This window comes from Apteryx rowi, unplaced genomic scaffold (genome assembly GCF_003343035.1).
Source record: "Apteryx rowi isolate R43461 unplaced genomic scaffold, aptRow1 scaffold_27, whole genome shotgun sequence".
Taxonomy (NCBI): Eukaryota; Metazoa; Chordata; class Aves; order Apterygiformes; family Apterygidae; genus Apteryx; species Apteryx rowi.
In genome coordinates, this window is record NW_020449085.1 from 3,589,546 (window position 1) to 3,616,465 (window position 26,920).

General features: G+C 38.4%; 1 protein-coding gene across 8 annotated transcripts in view; it reads right to left on the reverse strand.

The window, feature by feature from the left end:
* Positions 1-7,635: 7,635 nt before the first annotated feature.
* Positions 7,636-26,920, reverse strand: part of HMG20A (high mobility group 20A) — a 44,073-nt gene continuing 24,788 nt past the window's right edge. For 6 of the 8 annotated variants that reach the window (XM_026068306.1, XM_026068304.1, XM_026068305.1 and 3 more), the window contains 7 exons: positions 25,762-25,909; positions 23,868-24,083; positions 20,584-20,716; positions 20,179-20,210; positions 14,813-14,888; positions 13,698-13,913; positions 7,636-10,418 (listed from right to left, as the gene is read on the reverse strand). In XM_026068306.1, the coding sequence (XP_025924091.1) occupies positions 10,264-10,418; positions 13,698-13,913; positions 14,813-14,888; positions 20,179-20,210; positions 20,584-20,716; positions 23,868-24,083; positions 25,762-25,909 (976 nt within the window). In that variant the 3' untranslated portion in view covers positions 7,636-10,263. Of the gene's footprint in view, positions 10,419-12,867; positions 13,012-13,697; positions 13,914-14,812; positions 14,889-20,178; positions 20,211-20,583; positions 20,717-23,867; positions 24,084-25,761; positions 25,910-26,920 lie in introns of all 8 variants that reach the window. The other 2 variants (XM_026068303.1, XR_003253910.1) reach the window with 2 other exon arrangements.

Here is a 26,920-nt window from a genome sequence, read left to right on the forward strand (position 1 = left end):
CACAGACATTTATAGATTATATAAACTTCCTTTTCTCACCTAATGACAGAGTGATTTAGAGAGATGGAGAAAGCACCAAATGGATAACTCCATGCAAGTGAAAGACCAAACCCCAGCAATGAAGAGTCATGGGGAGAGGCCAGCACTGAAGGTGAGAAGGGAAAAAGATTAAGTCAGAGTTGGGATATATCAAGGCCATAGAAGACAGAGACCAAATCATACCTGTGGTTAGGCCTATGAAAACCTGCAGAAATCAAAGGGTTGTATTAGTCTAACATGGGGTACTAGATTTCAAAACAGACCAGATGATGCTACCTGTAAATGCTGGAGTACATTCAGTCCTGTTTCCTGAAAGAAGGGAGATAACCCTCAAATTCACAAAACAGGACTACCACAAAAGGAGATAGAAGAGTTGTTATTAAAAAATATAAACACCAGAATGAGGCAAGCATGTCCAGGCATCATTGTAAAGCTTCACAGGTATGTTACAGTGTATACATACACTTCATCCTGCTTCAAATCGCTCCTTCTGCAGACAGTAAAATTACTACACAAATCCCAGSGAATAAACTGAGTTAACACCCTATTAAATACAGCAGACTTTCAATTCAAGGTAGGGACGTGCCCAGATTAAGCTACCTCTGCGCAAGCAGGCCCATGGGTAAAATACATCAGTTCTGCTGACTTACRGCCTGAAAGAGAGAGGAAAAAAAAATTGAGATGCTTGGGTGTGAATTCCATTAGGAGGAATTTCTACAAGGTAAGAAAGGCTACGTTCTTTGAAGCATGCTTAAACAGCACAAGAGATTCTGCCATAAACATTCTTTCTACAGTTGAACAAATACCCCAAGGGAGTAAGCCAGGAATTTATTTACTGTATTTCCTTTTATCAGTAACATTATAGCCCTTTCCCCTCTGTCACAGATCAAGATCTTGGCTTATACCTTCAGCTTGTTGACCTTGTCAATACCTCACCATGGCTTGAAAATTGGTACCAGAGAGAATGGCATTGTTGCTGTGTTGGTTTGTTTCTCCCATTTCACAGAAGAGAAGATAATTTAAAACACTTATTTCTATAGTTTTGAGTTTTCTAAATACTTCTTGGACTGCAGTAATTGTGGGGCCCTTCCAAATTCACTGTTCCCACAGTGATATTTGTCGTGAAACATTTCTCACCACAAGAAATTCTTTGTTGGTAGAGGCAGAGTTTTCTGCTGGTTTAGCAGGCTGAAACAGCTTAGCACAAAGGACTGAGGACAGAGGAAAAGAAAGGCAGGAAAGGAAAAACATACAGCTAAGGGCACCTGCTTGGAAGCCAGGAGTTAGATTGATTTAGACTGCTATGTATTCATTAACAACCTTAGATGCTGAAACGTAGGAGGTTCTCTATAGTTAGTGCTCCCACATTATTTCAATGCATGGTTTCATGAAACCCAGTGAGCCATAATGAAAGCAAGATAGCTCTAGAAGGGATTTCCAACTTCCTCCTTCCAGCTCTCCTCTCTGATCCCTCGCTTACTTTGCGCAAACTGTTTCTTGTCAGAACCTCTACATGAGCTCATCCAATTCACAAAAACAGCTGAAAACATTCAGCAAGAAAAAGCTGGGTAGTTCTTTACTGTTTTCATAAGTTAAGGCATCTCACAAGTGGGCATGGATATTCTTGGCTAGAATAAGATCATAGTGGAGCAGCTACTATTATTATAGCGTATATGCTCTAGCTCCAGAGAGCTGGCAGTAAATGTGTGTAAATGTCAAGCTGTAGCAGGCTCCCAACATGAAAACCAGCTCTGCAAAGACACAAAACCACRCAAATATCAACAGTTGCTAAGCTTCCATTACATGGATTTATGTATTCACAGCTCCAGCTAGTAAGGAAGCTAGAGAAGAAATCAGCTGTGCTGATTTTAACATATCAGCCAACAGACAGCATCAGTTTTAGCCAGCTGGAAACCTTTATCACAGCCATTCTTTGCCATCAGAATGCYAACTTCAAAGACGTGTAGACTGAGTTTGTTTTATTTGCTATGCCAGAATTCCCTTGCAACACAGGAATGCTTGCTGCACGTCTTCCATCCTGACCAGCCCTTAAAGCATGGTAACAAAAGTACAATATATCAGCATGTAATAAAAGCCAATAAAAATAAAAACAACCAAAGAAACTACTATCTGCTTAGAACAAAATCAGGGGATTGACAAATTTCTGCATAGAGAAGCTCTCTGACTCTGGCTTCCACTAACAGGCTTTTTCACTCTCATTTTGAGATATCAAGAATTATCATTAGAGGGCACTGCTTCCCCCAGAAAATGGATTCTTTTCCCTATGAGGATAGATATTTCAGACATCTGGAAATGCTCATTTACCACATACCTGTGAAATCCTGAAACTAGGGTGCAGCTAGAATTCTRTTTTCACATTTGCTAGTTTTTCTGATCAAAAGCATTTCAAGAATGTATGGAATTTGTAGGTCTGAGCCCAGACATACTCAGGCTAAAAACTCAACTATTTCTACATTGGCAGTACGTGAAAACCAACTTCAAAAGCACATGCAAATTCTATTCCTTTAACCTCTTATTCCTGTTATCTTTACTCTACAAAGTCCCCTTTTACATTAATAGAGTTTAAGTGGGTGAGGGTAGGAGAAGAGAAAACTTACCCACCTTGTCAGAAAAAATGTTGGGGTGGAAGCAGAACTTGACTCCATGCATTTACATATACCAGGGACACTCATTAATGCTAGTATGCATAAGAAAAAAATACATCCTTCCCTTCTACACATCAAGTTCATAGTATGAGTTTGTAAGCCATATGCTTGTATACAGCCATATTTCTTCTATAGGAACAGATGTTCTACTTCTGTATAATCACAGTAATTAAGTATTTTAGGAGAACCAAAATCTGTTGATGACAATGTCAACACCCTCCAGAATCAATACTTATACACAAGGAAAACAGCATGTATACTGTTATGTCACCGTGTAGACAGCATTCATGCTAGAGCAGCCACAGTCCTTTCCGAGCAAGGTAGGGGATTAAGTTTCCAGACCTTTTCACTCTCCTAGGCTCAGTCATCCTGCTGGCTTGCACTTTTGACACACTTCCTGCATCTCTTCCCCCAGTCAGAACAGTTTCGCTCTCTTCCTCCAATATTAAAAGAAACAAAAACAACTTAGGCAGGAATTAGGAGTGCTGTACAGGAAAAAAGCAGCTTCCTCTGAGAGGAATTACAATACCAACACAGTTGTTAACATTCATTTGGAAGGGTTAGGGGAAGAAAAAGTATGTTAATAGATAGGCCTAAAACSTCAGCTTGGGATTTCTTTGCAAGTGTCCTGGGCTTAAGCAATATTATTTCAAATAAATTAGATGAGGGAGTTCTCTCTTAACTAACAGTAGAACAGATTTAATAAAACTTATACTGCCCACATGAGATAGACACAGAGAAATCCCATGATATTACTACTCCAGACTGAAATCAGCTACACCCCTTTCTGATTCCCAGACAGCCAGATGTTCCCTGGGTGTCAGTGTCGTCATTCTACTGAATTCAACGAAACCAGACTCATATGAACCAGCCAAGGTTTTGGCCCAAGGATTTGGCTAGGTAGAAGTTCTTATATAAGAAGTAAAATGTTTAAAATAAGAATTTACTAACTGAAAGTTCAGATGGACCTGAATGCACCGACATACCTCTAGGTAAAAGCGACAGTGCCTTTTACCTGCCAGAGCATGAGTTAGCAAAGCTACCAACATTTCAACAGTAGTATTTTTAACAACTTTAARAGGTAAACTGTTTCATCAACAGGAGAAGAGAAAGCACAGAAGATCAACTTCACCCTCTCTTATACCTCAGAATAACTTGCATCAATTAAAAAAATGTATATGTCATTATGATTTAATATCACTGAGACACAATTTTTCACCCACACTCTACCRGGTTAAGTCCCATGTTATTCTGTGAACTGCCAAGTACAGGGCCAAGGAGAAGCAGCACCAGAATCCTGAAGTCAGGCCTGAGCAGATATGTAGGCAGGGAATGAATTCTGACAAATTGCTAAAAGATTTGTACTTATGATATTTAGATTAAACATATGCGTGTTAGTAAACTTGGAAGAGTATCTTGCATATATTCAAGATTTACTTTATTTACTTTTTTAAACTTGTATTTTGAAGAAGGTAGTACTTGTGACTAACTGGTGTCTTTGCCAGGTAACAGCAGAAGAATAAAGGTTTCCTGTTTATTATAACCAGAGCTTCAATTCCTTAATCAAAACTTTCCTCTTCACATCGGTTAAAAAAAAAAAAAATCCAATGGCAGTTTCATTTGTTAGGCAGGAACCTCATTTGGTGAAATGCACAGATATCCACACTTTCTCAGCAGACTTCGTATTTCCATAATGTCTCCTAATGTGAAACAACTTCTTTTGTTCTAGTATTGCAAAAATAACTTGTCCCATGTTATTAGGTGAACTGCTGTAGCCCCCAGCAGGCTGCTTCAGAATCCTACTGTCCTATTTATCATATAGAGAAGATATGGTTTCTTCCCCAAAAGCATGCAAACTAGGGCAGAAGCTTTGCTACATAAAAACTTTTCTGACATCAGCAAATTGCTTRCAAGTATTTACAGAGGAGGATGAGGACTTAATTCCTAATGAGATATAAACCTGGGTATAAAGAGACAGCATAAAGAAGGAGACAAAGGAAAAAGGAGCATTCAAATAAAGTAACATACCCGGTTAACAACATGCAATGGCTTCAAATCCCATTAATGGAACATAACTAGATACACTATTTCCAATATTCTCCTAAGTTATTCTTATTAAATAAGTACTTTAAATTTTTAAAAGAATCTTTAAAAAAAAATGCACTTCGACGTTTTTCTTTTTTTTCAGTCTACTGCACTGATGTGACAAGTATTTTGGGGAGTCTAGCCAACTCAGGGGAACCATTCACATGTACAAAGTCGATCTCCTGCCTAAATATTTCAGGATCAAGACCTTAATCTCTAGTTAAACTAACCATTTTCCCATGATCCAATTCTCCACTTAACTGAATAGTCCTTCCTCCTACATTGTTTCTCTACTTCTCCAGCTCCACACAGATCATTTCAAATATTACTTCAGCATCTCATTAACTAATTAATAGAACTGATGGCATTTCAGTACTAAGTTCAACTTATTGGGATATGCATGCAAATAAAACCTGGAGAGTCTAAAATAAACATTTGCAAACTTACAGAGCTGACTGAACATTGCCTTATGGCTACAAATAGACTCAAAGATAATAAACTTGTGTTGCATTTGTCCTTACATTGGAGTAAACCACAATTCAGAGATGGAAAGTAAAAACTATTATATAATTCAACCCATTTCCCTCCCAACAACTTTGAAATGGAGTCTACCACACAGTAGCCAAAGTTCAGAGATATCTGCCATCAATAACATGCCTCTTTTCACTAAAGTGTAGCTCAGAAACCTCTAGAGTAGAAAGTCACATGTTTTTCGAAGTGTCCCAGTCCCCCTTTCCTCTTGCTTCCCTCTAAAACTATGCTTGGAAAAATCCCAACTGCATTTGCTTGGCATTATTTTCACAAAAATGTTCAAAAACTGGTAAAAAAATTCAACACCCACACTACACAGGCCTCCATGTGTCAGGTTATAGCAATAAGACAGGCCAATTACTCAAATAAACTTCAAATCTTTTGTCTATAGCTCCCAGACTCCAATTTTCATATCTTCAGATACACAAACCCTCAGTGCCTACACTGTAAACAATAAAAACCTCAGAATTCACAGCATCAGAATTACAAGTTTATTAATATAGCCTGTAAGTCATAGCTCTGAAAGCTATGTTGGTTTTTGTATTACGTAATGGAAGTTGACACCTTACCACTTACCAGGATGGTACAATAGATGCAGCAAAAACTGCAGCTTTTGCAATTAAGGCAAATCTTGAATATGACCAAGATATTCTAAAAGATAAAAAGAAAATCTCAATAGTATGAGCAATGAGGAAGGAAGATGCAGCAAAACTATTCACTGTTTGAGAGCAGAAAAATTCTACGGGACAAGTGAAGAATAAATGTTTACCTTCTGCAGGCCTGAGGGCATTTCTGACTCCAAAGGATACAACTGAACTGAAGCAAGAAGTTAAAATCAAACAAGCAAGCAACACACCACAGACCTCACTTAAGATTCCAAATATATTATTGAACAGGAATCTGCCTAAGAAACATGAAGAAAATGATCTTTTCCTCTTAAAAAAGCCCCAAAACTCAAAGCCCCCTCATTTCCCTAAAGTGATTATTAGTCATGGATCCCATCCTGCAGCAATAAACAGGGTTTAAGAAACAGAAGAAAATCAGTGGAAATATTACAATACACTATTTTAAATTCAGCATGATTGGCCACCATCTGCTCCTGATGCCATATACAGCACTACAAGGTGGAAAGAAACTGGACCATTCCCTCATTATGAATGCATTGCTGTTTTGCTACTTTTTTGCAGGTGTACACCAGTTCTGACATTACCATCCCCAATTCTTAACTAGTCAATGTCACATAGTGGCTATAGTCATATAGGAGACCTCCCTGTATTCCTTATATTTTTGAAATCTTTAGCATCTCATAGCTGATGTTTTGCAAAATATCCAAAGCACAGTAAGCCTACATGAGCAGTCTGTCCCAGACAGCAGAAGGAGTTGTATTTGAATCAAGTGTGTTGCTATACAGAAAGACCAGGCATTAATTTGGCAATCAAAATAATGAGGCGTGACTACAGAAATAACCTAAATAAATGGTTGCTTACAGCACTGTGACCGCAGAAGGAGCAATAGTGCAGGAGTAAATCATCCGAAGTCCTCCACAGAGAATYTATAACCAAAGTACAATTTCCACAAGGCTACAGGTTGGCTCCACACCCAGCAAGCAGAAGGGAAGATGTATGAGAAAATCTAGTAGAGGAAAAGAAAATGAGTTGGGAGGGGTAACAGTATGATACAGAAGGTTCTTACAGGTAGAGAAAACAAATATAGTGGTGGGAAATTAAGGAAGGCAGAGGAGGACAGGGATGTTAAAAACGTGCAGGGGGAAAAAAGACTCAAGACCTTCTTAAGGTGATTCAAGTTGGGGAACAAGGACATGACAGAAAGGGTCCCGATAATAATTCTTTACAAAAGTCTCTGAAGTTTTCATCACTTCAAATAGTGGCTACTTCCTTTAGCAGTTTCAGAAGAAGATATACTTGAGATGTGGAGGGAAAAGGGGCAGCTCTCTAACACTATTTCCTCTCAAAGATCATCTTTATCAAGAGCTAATACACTGAAGTGCCAAAGATGGAGTAGCCATTAGTTCTCTGATCATTTGACAGATGGGATAAAGAGTGAGCACTCGCCCCCATTCCTATGAAAGAAAATTACAGCCTATCATGTCATTCCAAGATACATTAAAACAAACAAAGCCCTCAAACAGGTACACAGTCATCTGAATGAGCAATTATCGAAAATATGCATTACCAATCTGGATTGCTGGAGAATACTGGTGATTAATGTAGAGTTGACAAAGTCTCTCAGACAAGAAAGCAATGCTAGTAATGGTTCTTTCATTAAAATGGAGTTAAAATTGAATCAGAATGGATTCAATGTTGAACAATTTTAATGAAGCAAGTGTCAAACAAGCACATCAACTTCTCAAAAAACAAAGGAACTCCAAAAGTTTAATTACAAAAACATTGTACAGAAAACTTGGCATCTCAACAATTTCAAACACATTGAATCAACAAATGGACTCCATTTTCATACAGTTTTCTTAACATTTCTCTAAGTGAAGAGAAAGCATTTTATCCTGCTCCTCTGATCAACACCCACTTCATATTTTTGTCAGTCAACACTGAAAAATGTAAACTGAAGTGACRCTCAGAAAAACACTGGAAAGGCAAAATTCATTTTATAGGGTTAATCAATGTAGATAGGAAGCTTCTTAATAAGACAAAACATCATCTGTCATACTGTTGGTGAGTATGAGCTTAATCTTTCCCCAGGTGCTCTAAAATGGGTATACCATCTCCCTTCCTTCTTCATGGGAAAAGGAAAAGATTTGTCAGTCTCCAGCTAGTAACATCACCTCAAGTTTCTCATTCGACAACACTTACATGCTACCCAAAAGAATGACGTATTAGCAGTATGCTATGAGCCGMTACTTGCATTGAATTTCTATAAACAGGGGCAGCCTGCAGCTACACACCTTATTTATAGAGTGTGTGTGTATTGCACAGCCTGGAATTGCATCCCACTATATTACATACCAATTTCTGGAGTCTTCATGGGTTATAAGTAAGATGCCACAGACTGAATTTTAGGATTTTGTAAATCAACTTTTGGCAGTGCATTTTGGCCACTTCAATGAAAGTCAAACATCACTAATCCTAAAAAAGGAGATATGCACAGAACATGGAGGCATGGGTGCTTTTTTCCAGAGACATTATTAAGCTGTAGAATTTTTCCCACACAATGTTTGTTATAGAATCCACTAGAAAGTCCATGCCAACATCAGTTGGTCTTGTCCACACTGCAGAAAGTGTAGGTCAACGCAGCAAATTGAGGTTCTTTTTGGTGAAATCTTGCAAATGAGACTGAAGACAAGAGAGAGGAGTTTCCTCCTTGAAGGAAGACTTGAATTTACATGGAAATCCTTGTTGCTTGGCTACAGCAATAAGCCCATGAGTAAACAAAGACCTGACATGTAAGGTGTTGACCTGGAGGGGGCTTCAGGCAAGCACGAAGTCCATGTGTACAGCATAGGAAAGAAGAAACTACTTTTTAATCTTCAAATACTTGCATTACAAACACATGAAAGCAATCTTGATTGCAATGCACTCAAGTAATGAAAGCAATCTCCAATTCATAACAGGGAAATCCTCAAAGATTTCTGAAGGAGAAGCAAGGAGACTGTCATGTGGAAGAGAGTGCATTCCAATCGTTACTATAAAGCCCAAAGGTGTTCAACAAGTGCTCAAAGTCTGAATTAATAATTTGACAGGAACCCAAGGGCAATGATTTGCATAAATTGGTGCAGACAGTAGGTGCCTTCATCTTTGACAGGAGGTGCAGCGCAGCTTAGCAAGATTACAGACTAGCATGCAAACTTCTACTTGATGCAAGTGAAAGGCCATTTAGGTCATACTGGAACATAATATGCTGAATGCTATAGGCTCCATAGGCTATACTTTAACAGTAAGAAGGTGAAAGCACTTATGGGCTGCAGCTTAGAATTCTGTGGGCTGCTATGTGGACCTAGCTGCTAATAATCTTCTCTGCTATAATAATTCATGCAAAAATACACGTGCTGTTTCTAGGCATATTGTTTCTCAGCACTACAGTTTCAGAAGGGCAGAAAATACAATTCCCCTGCCCATTCCTCTTTGTATAGAATACAGCTCTCACTATGAGATCAACCTCTCAAAAAGTAAGCAGTAACATCAAATCAGACTGAAAAACATATCAGAGGAAAGATGAGCTTTGTGTTTTTAGTCTAAAACGGAGATTTCTACTTTCCCTGCCAACTGAGAATAGCTAACCTTTCACTTTCTTTCTTGATTATCACTGACCTTTGCAATAGTAAAATGTTCCACCAAATATATTCAAGAGGTAAAGCAGACCTTCACAGAAAAGCAGGATGCCATGTGCAAGAGGGGTGCTCGAAGAGAGGGGGTGGTGGGAGAGTCTGTCTTGTACTGGAATCAAGTCACAAAGCACCAATCACAGCCAGTTTCAGGCAGGGAGCAAACTTACATTTTAGAAGTCGAAGGGTAACATAAAAACAGGGTTCTGCTGAAGAACAGCTTACATAAGCACAGCAGGCAGGGTAGGACAAGACAGTGCACCAAGGAAGACTGCCTGCCATGGCAGAGAACACAGGTGCTGCTATCCAGTACTGCAAGTATCAGATAACAAGATCAAAAGAAGAAAACTGAAGTTGGGGAGTGTAATCCCACGAGATAAATGTGAAAACAAAATAAAGGACATCAGAAGACATGAAGCAATATAACACGTCAAAGTTATTACCACGACAAGTAGGCTGACAATTTCACAAACTGAGAGATTTCACCTCCATAGTCAGCCAGGTCACAGAATGTATGCACCCTCACACCCAGAAAAGTTAATAAAAAATTGAASATTGCACGGAAGTCACATGCTCTTAAAAGGTTTACACAGAGGACAGTTCAAAACTGTTTAGTGGGTGGTGTCCGTGGCCTCTTAAGACCTTTTAATGCATTGATGTGTTTGCCCCACTGACAAACTGCAAAGGCAGGGAGCAGGACAAACCTGCAAATTCTGCCTCCCACACCCAGTCTTTCCCCCATGGCTTCTTATTCCACACTGGCCGAAAAACTTTTGTAAAGCATCCCTGGGTCATGAGACCTGCAGATGAAACAAAAAAATAAGTGTTAGAAGACCACAATCCGTCAGGATGAAATAGGACACCGTGACATTATTTTTGAAGGGTTTATTTGAAAACATGGCATTAAAAAGTACAAAGAAGCTTACAGAGTCAGAACTATGTCAGGATAGCCACTAATTTTATACCTGTGAATTCCTGCTTCCATCCAAAGAACAGATTGCTAAATAAGAAACAACTTCCTCTTCCCACCATATTCTGTATGTTTGCACAAAGAAGTTCTCTTTAGCATGCAGTACAGAAGAACAGAAACATTCACTACTATAGTCAAACAGCTATTACATAAAAGGTACTTGAGCCAACAGAAAAAGAAATCCAACGAAGTTCTCTAACATAGTGTTTTTAAAGAGTATAATGAATAGATTTTCTACGAACTTTGCTTTTGTAATGTGTCTCAACCACAAAGACACCATTTGGTCAATAGTGATTACATTTCGGAGAATTAGTATATATTATATTTTATATGCATGTTAACAAAGGGACAATGGTGATGACAGTCTGATGATAGGGTTTATCAGATGCCAGCTGAAACTTTCTGTCCTAAGCTTCCCTCTCTTTTATGGAAGCCCTTTTCTTCCTATATTTGCAACCATAAAGCCCTCTTCCCATCTAAGATTACGTCACGAAATACAACAACTAACCTGACATTCACTTAGCAATGAATAGCCCTATGAATTACTGGAACATCAGATTCAGCTACATGCGCATATTTACACCATGAAACCAGGTGACTAACAAYCACATTTTTAATTGCCTCACGCTGTTTTGCTGCTGAAAGCAGGGAAGGTATTGGAGTGGTTTGGGGAAAGGGGAAGAAAATGGAGTTGTACTTTTTAACTGTAAACCAGGAGGAAGAATTCTAGAGGAAGAATTCCTTTTCCAAGCCACTTATAGCTGAATCCAGTTTTTCTAGAAGAAAAATATGCACATTTTAAGAACACAAAAAATCCCAATGGCTTAGGAAATAAGAATCCTCATGACACAAGAATCAAAGTCTAGATTTTAGTAGCTTTGAGACACGATTTTTCTGGCAAGGTGTTTAAAGGGCAAACATCTGTCTCAGGGCCTGGCATGCCCTTCTAATACCCAACTGCTGAGAAACTGCTTTCCCTCTTACTACATTCTGTCAAATCTCCCCATCCCCCAATTCTCTCTTTCTGAGCTTACAAGAGTGCTAATTGAAAACAGTATACAAAAATGAGGCGGCTGATGAGCTACTGAAAAATCCCAGACCTGGATCGACAAGCTGTTCCCCTTCACAAACAGCAGCAGTAAAGCCACTTCTTTATTCTGCTGGGAGCTCAGTCGTCTCTTAGAACTACAGCCCGTTCCATCTGGCTACCCTCTGGAAGGACAATGATCTTTTAGCTTAAGCCATGCTATAATGGGGGAAGTGTAATTAACTGTTCTACACAGTATCACAAAAGGTCAGAATCAGAAAGGATGAAAAGCCCTGTCCTCATATTCGCAGATGGCACAACTCAGATTTTTATTTGCATTTCTAAACACCAAGACACATGTACAGTAGATTTCTTCATAATACACCCCTAAACAATCCAGGTATGTGCAYAGTTACAAAAGAAAAAAGGCAAGCTCCCAATGGCTGTATAGTGTTGGGGGGCAGGAGGGGAAATGGGCTGGGAAATGCAGGGAAGCACAATAATGCACAAAGACTCTTTTTTTATTTATTTGTTTTTCCATTCAGCCCCTTACTAGGGCTTTCTAAGCTGCTGAACAGAAACAAAAGTGCAGAATCATGAGCTCTGCAATACTGTTTGCATAAACCTATGATCATTACAGTCTCAGCAAATGCTACATCTAGCCTGAATCACACATCAGTGCTTCACTTGCATGTAACCCTTCATATCCAGAAGAACTTGACTAAAGGTGCTACAGACTTGGTAGTTTTAAGGTATTTTCAGTTTATAATGGAAATGAGCTCACCTGTAACCTCTTGAGGCAAATGAAATTTCTCCATGACCAGACCCTACATTTATGCAGAACTCTTCAAATTTACTTCACTTGAGAAAGAAACCATCTTCTAAACTAGTCATCCTATCATTCAAACGTAAATAACTGTTCTTCCTTTTCTACACCATCAGTGTTCTTATTATTCACGTCACACATCAAATACACTGAATAACAGGGCAAACAGCTATATTACGTCTGCGTATATATAAATATCTTGGAGCTAAGGAGGAGAATTTTGGAACCTTTAAGTGCAGTTAGATTTTTTTTTCAACCTCATTTGACTTTCAGTAAGTCAACCCGCTCTTGTGGCTTTGAGAAAAAAAAAGTACTCTTTTTTAGTTATACAATACAGTGATCTACACAAGAATCAGTGTCAGAACAAGTACCAGAGGTACAGAGTGGATATCAAGCAAAAACAGCCTAAAGAACAAGAGCACTTACCCAACCACTAGCGTTCAAGCCGATTTACCACCTCTCGGACTGTGGCTATGAGGTTCTCATTCTCCTGTGGGTTAGCCATAATAATACTGTGCAGCCTATTCATGTACGAATCAATAGTTTCCATTGTGGGCGTTTCCCCGCTACCTATAGTTAATATAGTAAAATCAGCCACAGAATATTTAGATGACTGCAGCAATTCCAAAAAGTTAAGACTATGCTTAGGACAGCTTGTGCCAACATGCAAACTGCTATAAAGGTGCTCTTGCCATGTAGCACCTCATCTGTTAGATTCTGTAAAAGGAATTTCTACCTACCTCCACAAAATGAGTAGTTCCAAGGACACCAGGACTAATGAAGCCCGGTTTTCTTTGATTTGAGTCTTGTGACTGATTATAATTGAAACTTTTTTTTAGCTGGGCATTCATAGTATCTAAGTGGATTCTTTGGCATATAACAAAATGAAGATGCTAACAGTGAAGTCTTTCCATTAATCAAGGAACTTACAGGTCCTGTCTTTTCTATTTAGTAACACATTTTCACATGCGAAGGGGAACAAAGACTGAATAAGTACTTTTTCAGGAACAAAACAAAGAGCTAGTGTATTTAAAAAAAATAAAAGAAAAAGGAAGCAATGCTGAAATAAAGCTCTGTTGATGCTAAACCTTCCCCTGGATGTATTCTAAGATTTCGATATCTGATACAAAAAAAGGCTTAGAAACAGTCATATACTACAAAATTACAAGGACAGGCCACGCAACTTCACAGCAACATTAGAAGTTAAATTTGAATTTGGACAGAGTCCTAAGGAAAAAAAACCAACAAAGGTTTACCTGGTAGCGGGACTCCAGCAAAGCTGGTTGTGAGTGCTTGGCGTAAGGTCTCCAGATGCTGTTGCAGCACTGTGTTGCGGCTACGCTCTTGTATCACATCCACCTCCAACTTCTCCACAGCTGTACGCATACTCTCAACATGTTTCTGCAGAGCAGCGTTCCTCTCCTCAAACTCCATGTTAGATTTACGCAGCTGTCGCAGCTCAGCTTCTCGCGCTGTGAATATCATCCCATTCCCACCCCAAGAGTCATGAAATCTCAAAAACACCAAAAACAAAACATCCCTATGATTGGTAGTTAACAAAGCAGAATGTTCTAGAGTGTCTGCTCAGCTGATCATTGAAAACAGTGCAGTGCTATACYACACACAGAAAAGCATCATATCATGGAGTTCTGGTATTGCCTAGAGTAGTACTTAAATAGCAGTTAATTTCTAGAGAGATAGACAAATTAGAAGACATTCAAAGCATGGGAGCAGAAGTGAACAGAGGAATTTATTAGGAAGGAAGACTGAAAGAATGATTTCAAATGCTTTCAGTACAATATAGCTTAGCATTAGTGATGAGAGGCCTAGGGACAAGATACCAGTTACAAAAATACATTTCTACTGATCATCAGAAGCGTCTGAATTTGAAGTCTATTTGGCTAAGAAATAGTCTTCAGGAAACCCAGCAAAAAAATCCTCAGCTCTTGGGACGTGCAAATACCAAAACCAAATACAGTAACAAAAAACATCAGGGGAATCTTCCACATCTCTAGGGCTACAAATTAAAATATGGCTACCTAGCCTGAACCATCGTCTTGCGTCTCAGATGTTTCTTAATCCTATACAACAGCAATTCCAGCTTGGAATGGCTGGAAAAACAGCCAGTGGAGCTTAAATGCTAGCACCATTCTCTAAAAAGGACAGTTTTGGAAGACAATAAGCCAGGAATAACTACTGTCACAGCCACTGTGTACATACAGAGGTAAAGTAATACCACAAACGCATTGACCAACTATACCCAAGTCATTACTTGAAGAGTCCTCACACTCCCCCACCGTAGCTCAGCTGACATTACTGTGGCAAAACCTGGGAGAAGTAAGGAGGGAGTCCCTGTAAGAGTTAAATTTACCTTTACTATGATTCAGGAACTCTTCTGTGAAGATCGGGATATCAAAAACAGATCTCTCCTTTGTGTCTGCTTCCTTCTAAAAAGGAAAAAGTAATACATAGATAAATACTGTTAGCTTTCAGGAATTAACGAAACAGAATAAATTTGATCAAGAAAGCAGAGAAAGGAGACCTAAAATTGAGGCAGATAAACCCAGAACTGGATGGATGGAAGATGGTTCTAACTCCTATTGACGATTTTAACAGAAGCTGAATGCTATGATCAAGAAATATCTTATAGACTATTAAAACATAGTCTTTGCCCTAAAGACATTACACATTAGACAACCACTCAGTAGTTTTAAAACTTGAAAATTTGAATTCATCTGTTTTCTGTATCTTAATGAAAACCATTCCACAATCAACCAAATGACATAGTCTAAAATTGTCCATAGAGAATGCCAACGAACAGGAAATAAAACCAGCATCATTCATGGTAAGTATCCAGGCTCTTTGTCTTTCAACTACCAAAGCTAAAGAGAAAACAGCCAGGAAAAAGAACTGTTAAGAGAAAAACGCACAACTTTTCCACAGGGTGCCAATTCCACATTTCTGTCTGCTCCAAATTGCGAGATACGCATTTTGTCTCAAAAAGAGATGGGATGCTTCAAGTGAGCCATATCTTTTTCCAAACATTTAGAAGGATGATGCCTCCAAGAAAAAGAAAACATATGAACATGGCACATAATGCAAGATTCTATGGGGGAAACTTGCTGACAGAATATATGTCATATTTTGAAGGGATAAAGGGAGAAAGGAGAAGAAATAGGTATAGGTGTATGTTGCTTTTAGAAAGCAACCATTCGTCCTCATCATGGCAGGTGTGCATCAATGCAGGGATTACTTCAAGGAACTGGACTGCCATCTCCTGCATACTGCAAAACCAAACACTGCAAAATTTGTGCTCTTTAAGACACAAAAGAAGCTCATCATAAAATCTGTAGTCAAAGGCTTTCTGGCAACTTTCAAACCTGTTCACCTAATTTCTGATAAAGCTGGTGAGTTCAGCCATGTGAACTTGAGACTACTGCAATCTAAGAGGTAGCTGCATTTGATGTGCAGAAGATATGATACCAATTTACAGTTCGTGACTATAACAGGCTTTTTTTTTTTTTTAATCTTTTAAAGCAAGTGGACTCAAAGAAAAAAGACACACCATAACAACTGTTTTCCTTCAGGGATTTTTGAGATTAAATTCAAATTTAATATTATTAATGATACTTCAGTCACCATTTCTACAAGTCAAAATCAACAGGAACTAATGCTTAAAGCCTGCAACATTACTGACAAAGCCAATTCAGCTTTTTTTTCGTTTGATGAACTGCAGCAATCAAACTGTTACTTAATACAGGAACAAAAGTTAATCATCAGAGAATCTCTATAAATAGCAAAAAGTTTTCAAACCCCTCAAATACCTCAGCTGGCAAAGTGCACCAAGAACTCATTCCTCCAAAATTATGTTCAAAGCCAGAGAGAAAATACCACTCTTGCTTCTGCTACTACAATAGAGACCTTTGTATTTGAACACCTGGACTTTAAATGAAGTGTCAAACATGATTTGGCGCCCAGCAAAAAAATTTAAGCGTTTAACAGCCTATAAGGGAATTCTGCAACTAAGCTTAAGAGTTTCATATTGGTGTCGGTCTCATAAAGGGGCTGGACCGGGGTGAACTGAATGCTGTCAACCAAGAGACAAGGGTAGAGGGAACTTCAAAGGCTCTTAAAGTCCTTACTTGAGTAAACTGTCATGTTATTTTATTTAATTTTTTTAAAGTAAAAGATAAGCTGAGTTTTATAGCCTGGTAGAAACATAGCTGGGAAGCTCCAGATTTAATGAGTGAACTCAAAGCCCACTTGGCATGAGCCAATCGAATGTGCACTAGGAACAGGCAGGGGCTGGGGGCATGGAAACAAGCTTTGGCAGTTCTGTGAGAAGCAGTAGGATGCATTAGCATCTCTGTGGGTTACTTCAACATACAAGTTCTTTGCATGAGTTTTGATACTTGTTATTATAGGAAAGGTCTCCTGATTATATATTTAGAAATGAGAAGTCATGTATAGCAGTGTGCATGATAATGCATTCATTTTGTCCTAACACCCTCTGAGACAGCCAGAAATTAATTTCACCCTGAAATCTATGACCTCAGCATTAATGTACACTAAAAAAATGTTGGGAGTTATGAAGCTTGATTAAAACAAACCAACAAACAAACAAAAAAAAACTTAGAYGACAACGAGCCTAGAAAATTCATGCTTATTATCGCTTCTTGTCTGCCAAGAGGCACTGGCTTGGCCCAGCAATGGTACCTAGAGAATAAATGGTGGAGAATGCACTGCTGATATTCTATTTACCACTCCAGGGTACAGGTTCTTTGGGTACAAAATAAAGAACATTAAAGCAATTAGATGAAACCATTCAGTTTCTGAAAGGCAACCAAGAAATTCTACTTAATAAAAGAATGATAATGAAAGCCATCAGCCCTCTTCCATTACAGAATACATTACCCAACCTATAAAAGATCCTCTTGAGGGCTCTGAAATACTTAGGTCACTCTGAGATTCACCTGGGATTAAAGTCATAAGGATTTGATTACCTTCTCATTGAGAAGGTCCAGTCTGTTCAGGCTGTACACCCTATTGTCATTCCTCAAATTAAAAGAGAATCAAAATTATTTCTCTCTTCTGCCTTAAACAAGATGGATAGCCTGGGAAGCATTTCTACCAATAATACCCTTTTCATTGGGTTATTAAACTGAGGTTGATTTTTGGAGGTTCCAGAACAAACAAGACGAAGTTCTCAGGTATATGTTTTCTTGTTGCACACTCATACTACAGCAGCCATTTGCCTATCTTCGAAGGTTTTAGACACGACCAGGTGTAATGCCTAATCTCCCTGAAGTGTTCATATACATCTTTGAAAGAAGCAATAGCAGAACAATGAAAAAAAGGAGAGCATGACTTATAAACCCAGAAAAAAAATGGTCATGTGGACACACAGAGAATGTCATGTAATAGGGGAGGATAAGAGTACAAGGGGCAGCCTAAGCATTGCAGACATCCTTGTTATATTTGAGGTTTATAAGGTCACTTCCAACTAGTCTGAAGCATTGAATATAAGCACAGTTTGTGTTATTTTAAAGTAAGAACAATGTTCAGTCACTGCTGATCACAATTAACAGCTCTAATATGTATTTTAATATATCATATTTATAATGTAGGATTTGAAGGAAGATAAATCTTCTATTTCATGCCCACAAACGAATTCATGGAGACTCTGTTCTCATGTTTTTCACAGCTATATTTGGATACGAAAACTTTACTTTCACCTTCCAAAGTCTCATCTTTTTCATATTTGTATTGTAATTATATTACTTATTTGAATTGTTCACTGCAATGCTTTTTGGAAGTCATTTCTATACACAATATTTAAAATGAGTTCAATGCTGATTCACAGAAACTAAATCATGAACACTTGAAGAGGCTGAGGGGAGAAAAGACTTTCTCAGCCTTATTTGACAAGTTCTCTTATTCAGTCAAAAAATAATTTAATCAGATCACAACTATTAATCACAAACACAATTATAATAGTCAATATGGGTAAGAGAAAAAAGCAAGACAGACAGCAGCTTTAGCTTTGCTTTGAGTAAAGATTGAGTACGTATTTCTAAAAACAATCTAAGCCTACTCTGCTGTTCCTTGCCTGTGGAGGACTGTAATACTTAATTATCTTGCAGAAAAGACACGAAAGCATATTAGTGATAAGCATAGGGAATTTCATAATATAAAGGTGAAAAATGCTAAGCGAACAAAGCAGGCTTTCAGAAGAGGATGTCTGCCTTTGTGTTCTGTGTAATATCTATCTCATGAAGCTTGGAAGCCCTATAGAATACAGAGGACTCCTCTGTAAGTGGATTTATGAAGTGTGAGATTTCACCAATGATAACTTGGTGTTTAGAAGGATGAGAGTCAAGACTCAGTGAATTTGTCATTTGTCACCTGTACAATTTAAAGGATATGTAAATGTCACTGTCAATGACCTGGTACTTGAAACCTTTCATAATAATGTGGTTTTGTACAATTCAAAATGAAATTAGATTCAGAGACTGCAGAATCAGAAATTTCAGGGACCGTGTACCTCTGAAAATTAATCTTACTGAAAGTATTGCCTTTAAGAGTTAATTAAAACATATCAAAAGCATGCTACTAAAGCATTTTCCTGGAAATGAAACTTATTTGCCTTAAAGTAGACAAGAGCAGTGGTTGCCTCTCAGCAGTGCACATTCTTGTCACTATTGTAATGAACCCATTAGCAAGCAACTTGATTGCTTTCYCAAGGGGAAGAAAAAAAAATCCTCAAAGAAAAGATCTTTTAGAAAGGCCTAGGGCTTATCTAGCAAAGAGGCTGTGTATAAACAGGATTTTTCATTGTTTTTTGTATGCAATTTATTGGTAACCATGCAAGAAGTTCTGTGGCCCTAAGAAAGACAACTAGAGATGAAAAGTTTCAGTGCTTCAGGAAGGGAGATGGCATGGTCAGCCASGACACACAAGGTTTATGATAGGTCTCATATCAGCTGAAGCATAGGCATGACACCTCCAGACAATATTACTCTTTTGTAACACTTATGCATGCAAGAGTGCGTGGGGGAAGTGGGAAGTTAAACCAAAGATCTCTCAATAATTTTGGTAACTTTCCATGTTTTCTTCCCAAAGAAACCACAGCATTTACTCTGCTGCAAAATACCAGTACCTCAAAACCACAGACTAAAGGCATTAACTAACCTTGAAAGGTTTATCTAGGTCTCAAGCTATTTATCAGTTCTACCTAGATATCTATTTACCCAATAATATTTAAAAAATGAGGGGAGGAGGGGGAATTCAGGCTTCTCAGCTTTGAAAAACTGCAGAGCAAAATTTTGCAAGTTGAACCTGTAACACACCAGATTCTTAAAGTCCCAATTATACTAACTTACACCCACTGATTTTTTTTTTTTTTAACATTTCAAATCATATATGTGTTTTGAAATGCAAACCACATACAAAATAAGATATTCTCTTCAGCCTCTGCTTAAGTATACCCTACACTTCCACTTCATCTCAGATCACTTGTACCTGCCCAGACTTTGTTTGGTTTTCATCATACTAATGTGAGCGTAAGAGTATTCAGTTGCTTCCAACTTTTGATTTAAAAACTTTATAGAAAGAGGAAGAATGCACAGCAATCTAAACCTTTGATTGTATCATCAACTGGCATAAACTTCTTATTGACTTCAGTAGCAACTTTCATCTGAAGATCTACCCACTGATGTGCAGAATGAAGAGTTTTACCTCATGATCATGGGCTGGCTGTCTTGCTCCATCTGGAAAAGAAAAAATAAACAAGAAATCCCCCAAAATACACAAGACTCAAGAAAATAAGAAACAAGAGTTAAAGTAGCTGCACAACCATAGTCACACAACCAACAGTTACAGATAGAAAACTTGTGTAGCTTTCCTAAGTAGTCATGTAAAAGTAGCATCTAACTTGGATGCTTTCAACGAACTGGCTCTAGTACAACCTAGATGCAGTTACATCTGCATAAATGCACTCACTTTACATTAGTGGATGCAAACACTATAGAAAACACATTCACTTTGTAACAGTCAAAGGCTATTAATGAGTGTCTGGCTATATGGGTAGTTGGGGATCTTTTGTTGTTCTAGCTAGGCAAAAATTTTTGATCTGTTCAATACCTTGTCTGTGCGATTTCCCTTTTTGTCTGTCCTGCGCTTTCCTGCTAAAGACTTTGTAGGCTTCAGTCTTCTGATATTGCTCCAGCTCCCGCATGTAACGCTCCTTATCTCTATCTGCTTCATCAAGGTATCGCTGAAACAAAAAAGACAAAGAGTTTCAGGGAGTTTCCTCCCCTTCAGGAAGAAGGGAAGAAAAACATCTTGTCAGACAAATTGCTGATCCATCTCACCTATGCAAACAGGAAAGTAGTGGAGAAACAATGAGAATGTACATGAGATGCAGAGAACTAAGATTCCTGGATAAAACACTGCTGTTCTGGAGTCCTTTTGTCTCTGTTTTATCCAAATCAGCATCTTGCTAACTGTTTGTTTGTCAGACCTAGAGGTAATCAGCTGCTAGGCTACTCAACTCAGCAGAATACTATATACATACTATAGACCAAATATTTAAGAATTGTGTTTCTGTGGCTGTGATTAACAAGGGATTCTTGTAGGGCAGCATTTAACAGGTTATCATTTAATGCTCAGATCTGTAGCAATGGGATTCCAGTACGCACTCGCTTTCAAACCCCACAGACAAAAAGTACTATCATTCTACCAGCTCACACTTTCCCCTCATCTGAGGGGTAAGCAAACATTGTGGCTACTCTAAAAGAAGAGCTTAAAGAGAACAGAGCCTAGAAGGTTCTATCAATTTCTTTAATATCTGCATTTAGGTTAAAATAAATCATTGTATTCTAGCCTGAAGGAATTTCAGGCATCTGCATAATGGAACAAGCTTAACTGGAGAATACTTTAAGGATACTGATGAACTGAAAATCACTTAAAGAGTGGTCACAGCTCTGGGACTAATGGGATTCTTCCAAGAAAAAGCTGCCTTCCCCACCACCAAGACTTTTTCCCCCCCATTCAAGTTTAAAATTCAATGGAAATATTAAACCAGAGCAAACCTTAGTGACCTGGTATGCTTTTTATCTTCATGAAATCATTACAAGCCACTTCGCAGTTATATATTCAATGCATTTGGGACATTGTCCTGATCCTGCTGAGGTTACTGTTTCTATTCTGGATTGGGGGGTAAATTTGATGATGTTGGGTTTGCATTGCTTTGGGGCATTGCTGGAGATGGTAGAGAGGAATTAATGCCTTATGAAGAATAAAATGTGCTACTGAAAGAGTACAGACAATGTGTGAAGAAACACACAACTTTTTCTCTTTAGCTTGTGTTTTGAATGGATTGTTCTGAATCAGTAAGAATGAATTATGCTGTAGTACCTGTAACTAGATGTCCTAGGTTTTCTAGCACAGACCCATACACCCCATTACATATTTTCCCATACAGGAGAATAAAAAGAATSATTATTAGCATGTGGTTTGCTTTATGACTACAGCAAGGTAATGGTTAGCTACAAAGTTGGGCTTTGGCTTGGTTTTTTTTTTGGCAGAGGCAGCATCAGCTCAATCAACTCATCTTTATGCTGAACAAATGCAAAGGGAAGTAGCAAGACTATTGGGCTGGAACAGGGGAAATGTGGGACTGTTTCTTTTCAGCTGTCACATCAGACAGCTAGTTTGCTAATTGCTGGAGATCAGCCAGGAGAGAACTTCACACATGCTTGTCCCATGGATTATGCAACATTAACACACACAGTAGTAGAGTACTGCCTTTAGCCCCACTGTTTGCTTTAGAAAAATAATGACTTTATAGTGGTTAGACAACCAAAACCAAGCTTACTCAACTTTAACAATAATTTGGGGTCTGTCACGTTARAGACATGGGTTCTGAGTCAGCAACGCCCTTCACAGCCTTAATAACACGAGGCAGGAAGAACAGAATGAAACAAAGTACTCAGCAGTCCTTCTCTGACTCGCTATAGGTTAGGTTTCCACGGCCTTATCTAAAAAAGGACAGATTCCCTGGGAATTTAAAAGGCAGCACATAGGAAAAAGGAGACTGAGTTAAAAACTCTAGGCTAAGAAACTGTCTCAGAGGCTATAAAAATATCTTAAGGGGGAGAGGGGTCTCTTATTCCCCCACTTCCCCCTTCTCCCAGCAATCAGTGACAGCATTCTCACTGCAGCAAATCTGTTACCGAATCAGTTGGCTCGGCTGGCACATTTTCCATTATGGATGAAACACAATTGCCCGTGCACCATTTTATAATATCTCTGTGTAACTGGTATTCTATGAACTAGCTCATAAACAGCAACACGCTAGCAAAGGGCAAGTCAGTGCATTTTAGATTTCTAATAAAGGCTGCAAAAATCAGACAATCCAATTAAAAAGTGACAAAAGGAACTCGTTTTTTTATCATTCCATTTTTCATCTAGCCATCATACAAGCTTCGAGCATCGTTTTGTCATTACAGTATTTTCACAGGCTTAAATATCCTGATAAAATCATATCACAACACCAAGTTTTACTATGAAACTACTGCTTTGCTCTAATCTCCAACTGAAAATCAGGTGTGGATCATAAAACACCCATGAGTGGTAACAAGGTCTGCACCAGAAGGAGTTAAAGGACCAGAACGAACACTGACTTTGTTTTCATTCACGTATCAAACAATGCAGAAGGCTTCAGCACTCCAATAAGAAGATACCACATTCTGACTGAATGGAAATAAAAAGTTTTCCTGAGGCATATTGGTGTAGAAACTAGAATAGACAACTCACTGACCCATCATACAGATCTTGACTTTCCTTATAGGGCTAGCAACCCTTTAAAACATTGTTTAAAAATTTTACTTACTTTATTTCCTTCAGTAACACGTCCTTTCAGGTGTACTTGTCTTACTCTAAGACACCAGATGTTTATATTCATTGATGAGTTTGTAAAATAAACAGAGTGATAAAATCCTTCTAGCAGCTCTGAAACCCTGCTGAACGCTCCTCAGCTATAGTGAATGAACTCCTGCCCCACCATTCTGATGGCTCTGGCCTTGGAAACTGGTAATTCTCAGCTGTATCTGGGTTAGGTAGAACAGAGTTTCATCCCCATAAATAACATAAGCCATGGGATATCTCATTACAGCCTTCCCCAAAATCCCCCAATATAGCCTTGCACTATTTAGAGGATACAGTTTTCCCCAAGTCACACCTGGATGAGATGCTATGGCCCTACCAGAGTTCATTATTTGAACTCTGGAGGGCCTGTGCACCTTATTTTAAAACATATTCCTAAGCATAACTTCAATCAAAAGTCTATGTTAACTTCCTCACTAAACAATATTCCCATTTAACAATAATGATATTCCAACAAGGAAAAGGGAGTTTAATGGTACCCGTTTCTCCTCGGGAGGCAGTTTACTCCATTCATTGCCCAGCATCCTGGTGATCTCTGGGAAAGGGACTTCAGGCCTCTTCGCTCGAAGCTGCTCCCTACGCTCATTCATGAATCGCACATACCCTGTGAGGGGGGATTTGGGGGCATTGCTGTCCCTAAGGGGTTTCTTCCTCTTTCTCCCTTTGGCCCAGCCTCCTCGTTTAGTTCTTTGCTGCTGCAAAATGAAAATGGAAGAAAATTCAGATTGAAAGAAAAAAATTACCACCCCTGGAAGGAATAAATATTCATGTCTCACACATTTTCATCAGGAGTATGTTGCTGCAATACATCCTGTCCACAGATGTTCCTCAGTAAACTTCAAACCTCACTTTAGAGCAACCCTGACTGTTCTCTAAGTAAAGCCAGACAAATAAGTCTCCTTGAGAAAAGTTTTTGTAGTATCACTCCTGGTCCACTGGGAGAATAAAATAACATTTGTAGCAACTTCTAACTGCAAAATCATGAGAATAAGAAATAGTCTAAATACACTGAGAACATACAACTGAGATAACCACCCTCTTTTTTTGGGGTACAAATAACAATGGAACTTACTGGCTGGCCCTTTTGTTTCCTGTCTTACTCCAATAGTGATTCAGACCCAATCACCTCAGAAAGAGAAAAGTCAAATCAAACTTCCAAGTTTGTACTGGACTACTGAATGATAATATGTCACAGATTAGGTCTGACCAGAGTCTAATATTAGTTTATGCTATGAACCATGAGGAGTGATAGTTCATGAAATTATTATCCTCACTAAGGCAACTGCAAGTATTATTTTTATTCTAATCCCCATTTTCTTTTGAGTTTGGGTCATTTGCCTCAACATCATGTTTTGAGAAACTTTATATATTAGCTAGCAGTTGCTACTAACTAGTTTATTTTTCCTTCCAAATCTTTTGCCTTTGAGCACTATGTGCCCAAAATGTGTGTGACAGGACAGTCATTTTATATACTTTCTTTCCCCCCACAATTCTTATTTCTACCATGAAATATGTCGGAATTTCAAATAAAACTTCAAACAAAAATTCAAAGAACTTTAAAGAAGTTGAGCATCATCTCCAATGAAGAGATGAAGAAACTCTTCAGGAGGGAACATTGCAAGACTTGCCTGGGGCATACAGCAAGTGCAAGGGAGTGACATAACTAACACTCATCCTCCTGGTTTCATAATACTAATATAATCTCTGGAAAACACTGTTTTCCTTTGCTATATACATACAGCTATTTCAGTACTTCTAACTTCTCCCATAATCAACATGCTCCCTCCATCATGTTATTTTTGGTTACCTTTCTGGAATTTTACTACAAAAAAAGAAAAAAAAAATCAAAACTGAAGACAAACATCAAGGGGAATATCAAATTCATCCATCAGAATCCAAACTACTTTCATGTCAAATTTCAGTTCCTTCACGATTTAGTCACCAAATACCGTGTGCAACAGTACACAGGCGAGTCTAAAGAAGCAAGCATAATGCTTCCAAAGACATCAGTAATTCCCAAGAAGCGTAATGGTCTCACTTCCCTGCCTCAGAAGACATGAAATAAATTGTGGCAATGGAACATTCAATCTTCAGAAAAACCAGAGGCAGTACAAGTCTGGGGACTCTGCTGGCTAAGCCAGGGAGACACATGTTTTTCTCTGTACAGTCCAACTGCTAGCTCTCCTTGGCTATCTGTGTATGGCTGTGCAACACATGAGAAATAACCAGAGAGAATCAAAAGATGAAAATGGCAAATGGATGAAAATTTGTGATCCTGTAAAAAAAATCTAAGTAAAAGGAACGATAATGACAAAACTTTATGCTTTAACTCCAATGAGAAGTCACTGTTTTAACAATATTATTTCACCTCACCTCCTCCTCAGGCTTCTGCTCTGTGTTTTCAGCGGTATTAGAGGACTCATTTTGCAGTTGCTGAGCTTGTGACAAATCCTCCACCAAATCTGGGTTATTCACAGACTGTGAAGTTCCACCACTGAATGAACTCTCAGAACRAGCTAATCTGAAAAAGCACATAATAGTGAGAAAGATTTAATCATACTGCTAAATCACTTCCTTCAGTCTTCTAAAAGATGCAAAAATATTGCAAATATATTCAGTTCTAACACTAGCAAGAAAGAAAGCATTTCAAAAAAGTCACTTTTGAAGAACTGATTGTTCCATCCAAGCAACTGCTGTAAGTGCTTGCCATAGCTGTCAGGGACTTCCAAACACTATTTGAGTTTTAAAATATCTTGTCTAATTTTTAGTGAAGCCTTTGATTACACAAACAACTGTCAAGCAAATAAACAACTGGATCAGAAATCAAAAGCGTGAATCTACACTTCTTCAAAAACACCTGAAAGAATTTTAAGGGAAAGGTCTCATCTTCAACCAATATATACCTTTTGGATGCATTTAATATATTTCTCCATAAATACTCTTGAAAGATTGTGGTTGTGTATGATTTTGAATGGAACTTCATTCGATATGAACTCCTGTTGATACACGTGGGTATTTAAAGCACAAACATGACTAGGTGCCTGCAGGCTCCTGAATGGCCACTATTAATTTTGTTGCAAGATCTGTATCAATCCACCATACTCTATAAAAGGGCCCAGCGACCTGGAGGCAGAAAGCCAGATGTGCAGATATATACAGGCACATATCTGGAGGCACATACAGATGAGCACATATTTTGGGACAACAATCGCCTAGTCATTCTAACCACTGTGCTCAGTGGGCAAATTCCTAACAGAGTTTGGGACTCTCATTACAGATTCTAATCCCTTCTTAAAGCAGGCTGAAGGTTGCCTGGCCTTAGGCAGTTACATTCATGAAAATTACTATAAGAACAACATATGCTTCAAATCTACTTTGTCTGTTTATTCATACACAGAGCTGCTTACATACAAGACAAACATCTTAAATATTCAAAATAATTGTTCCTGTTAACAATGTAGCRTATAGCTATGGAAAAGTGAGGTATAATCACAGAATTGTTAGCTGAACGCCTACAGAAAAGTTTGTCTTT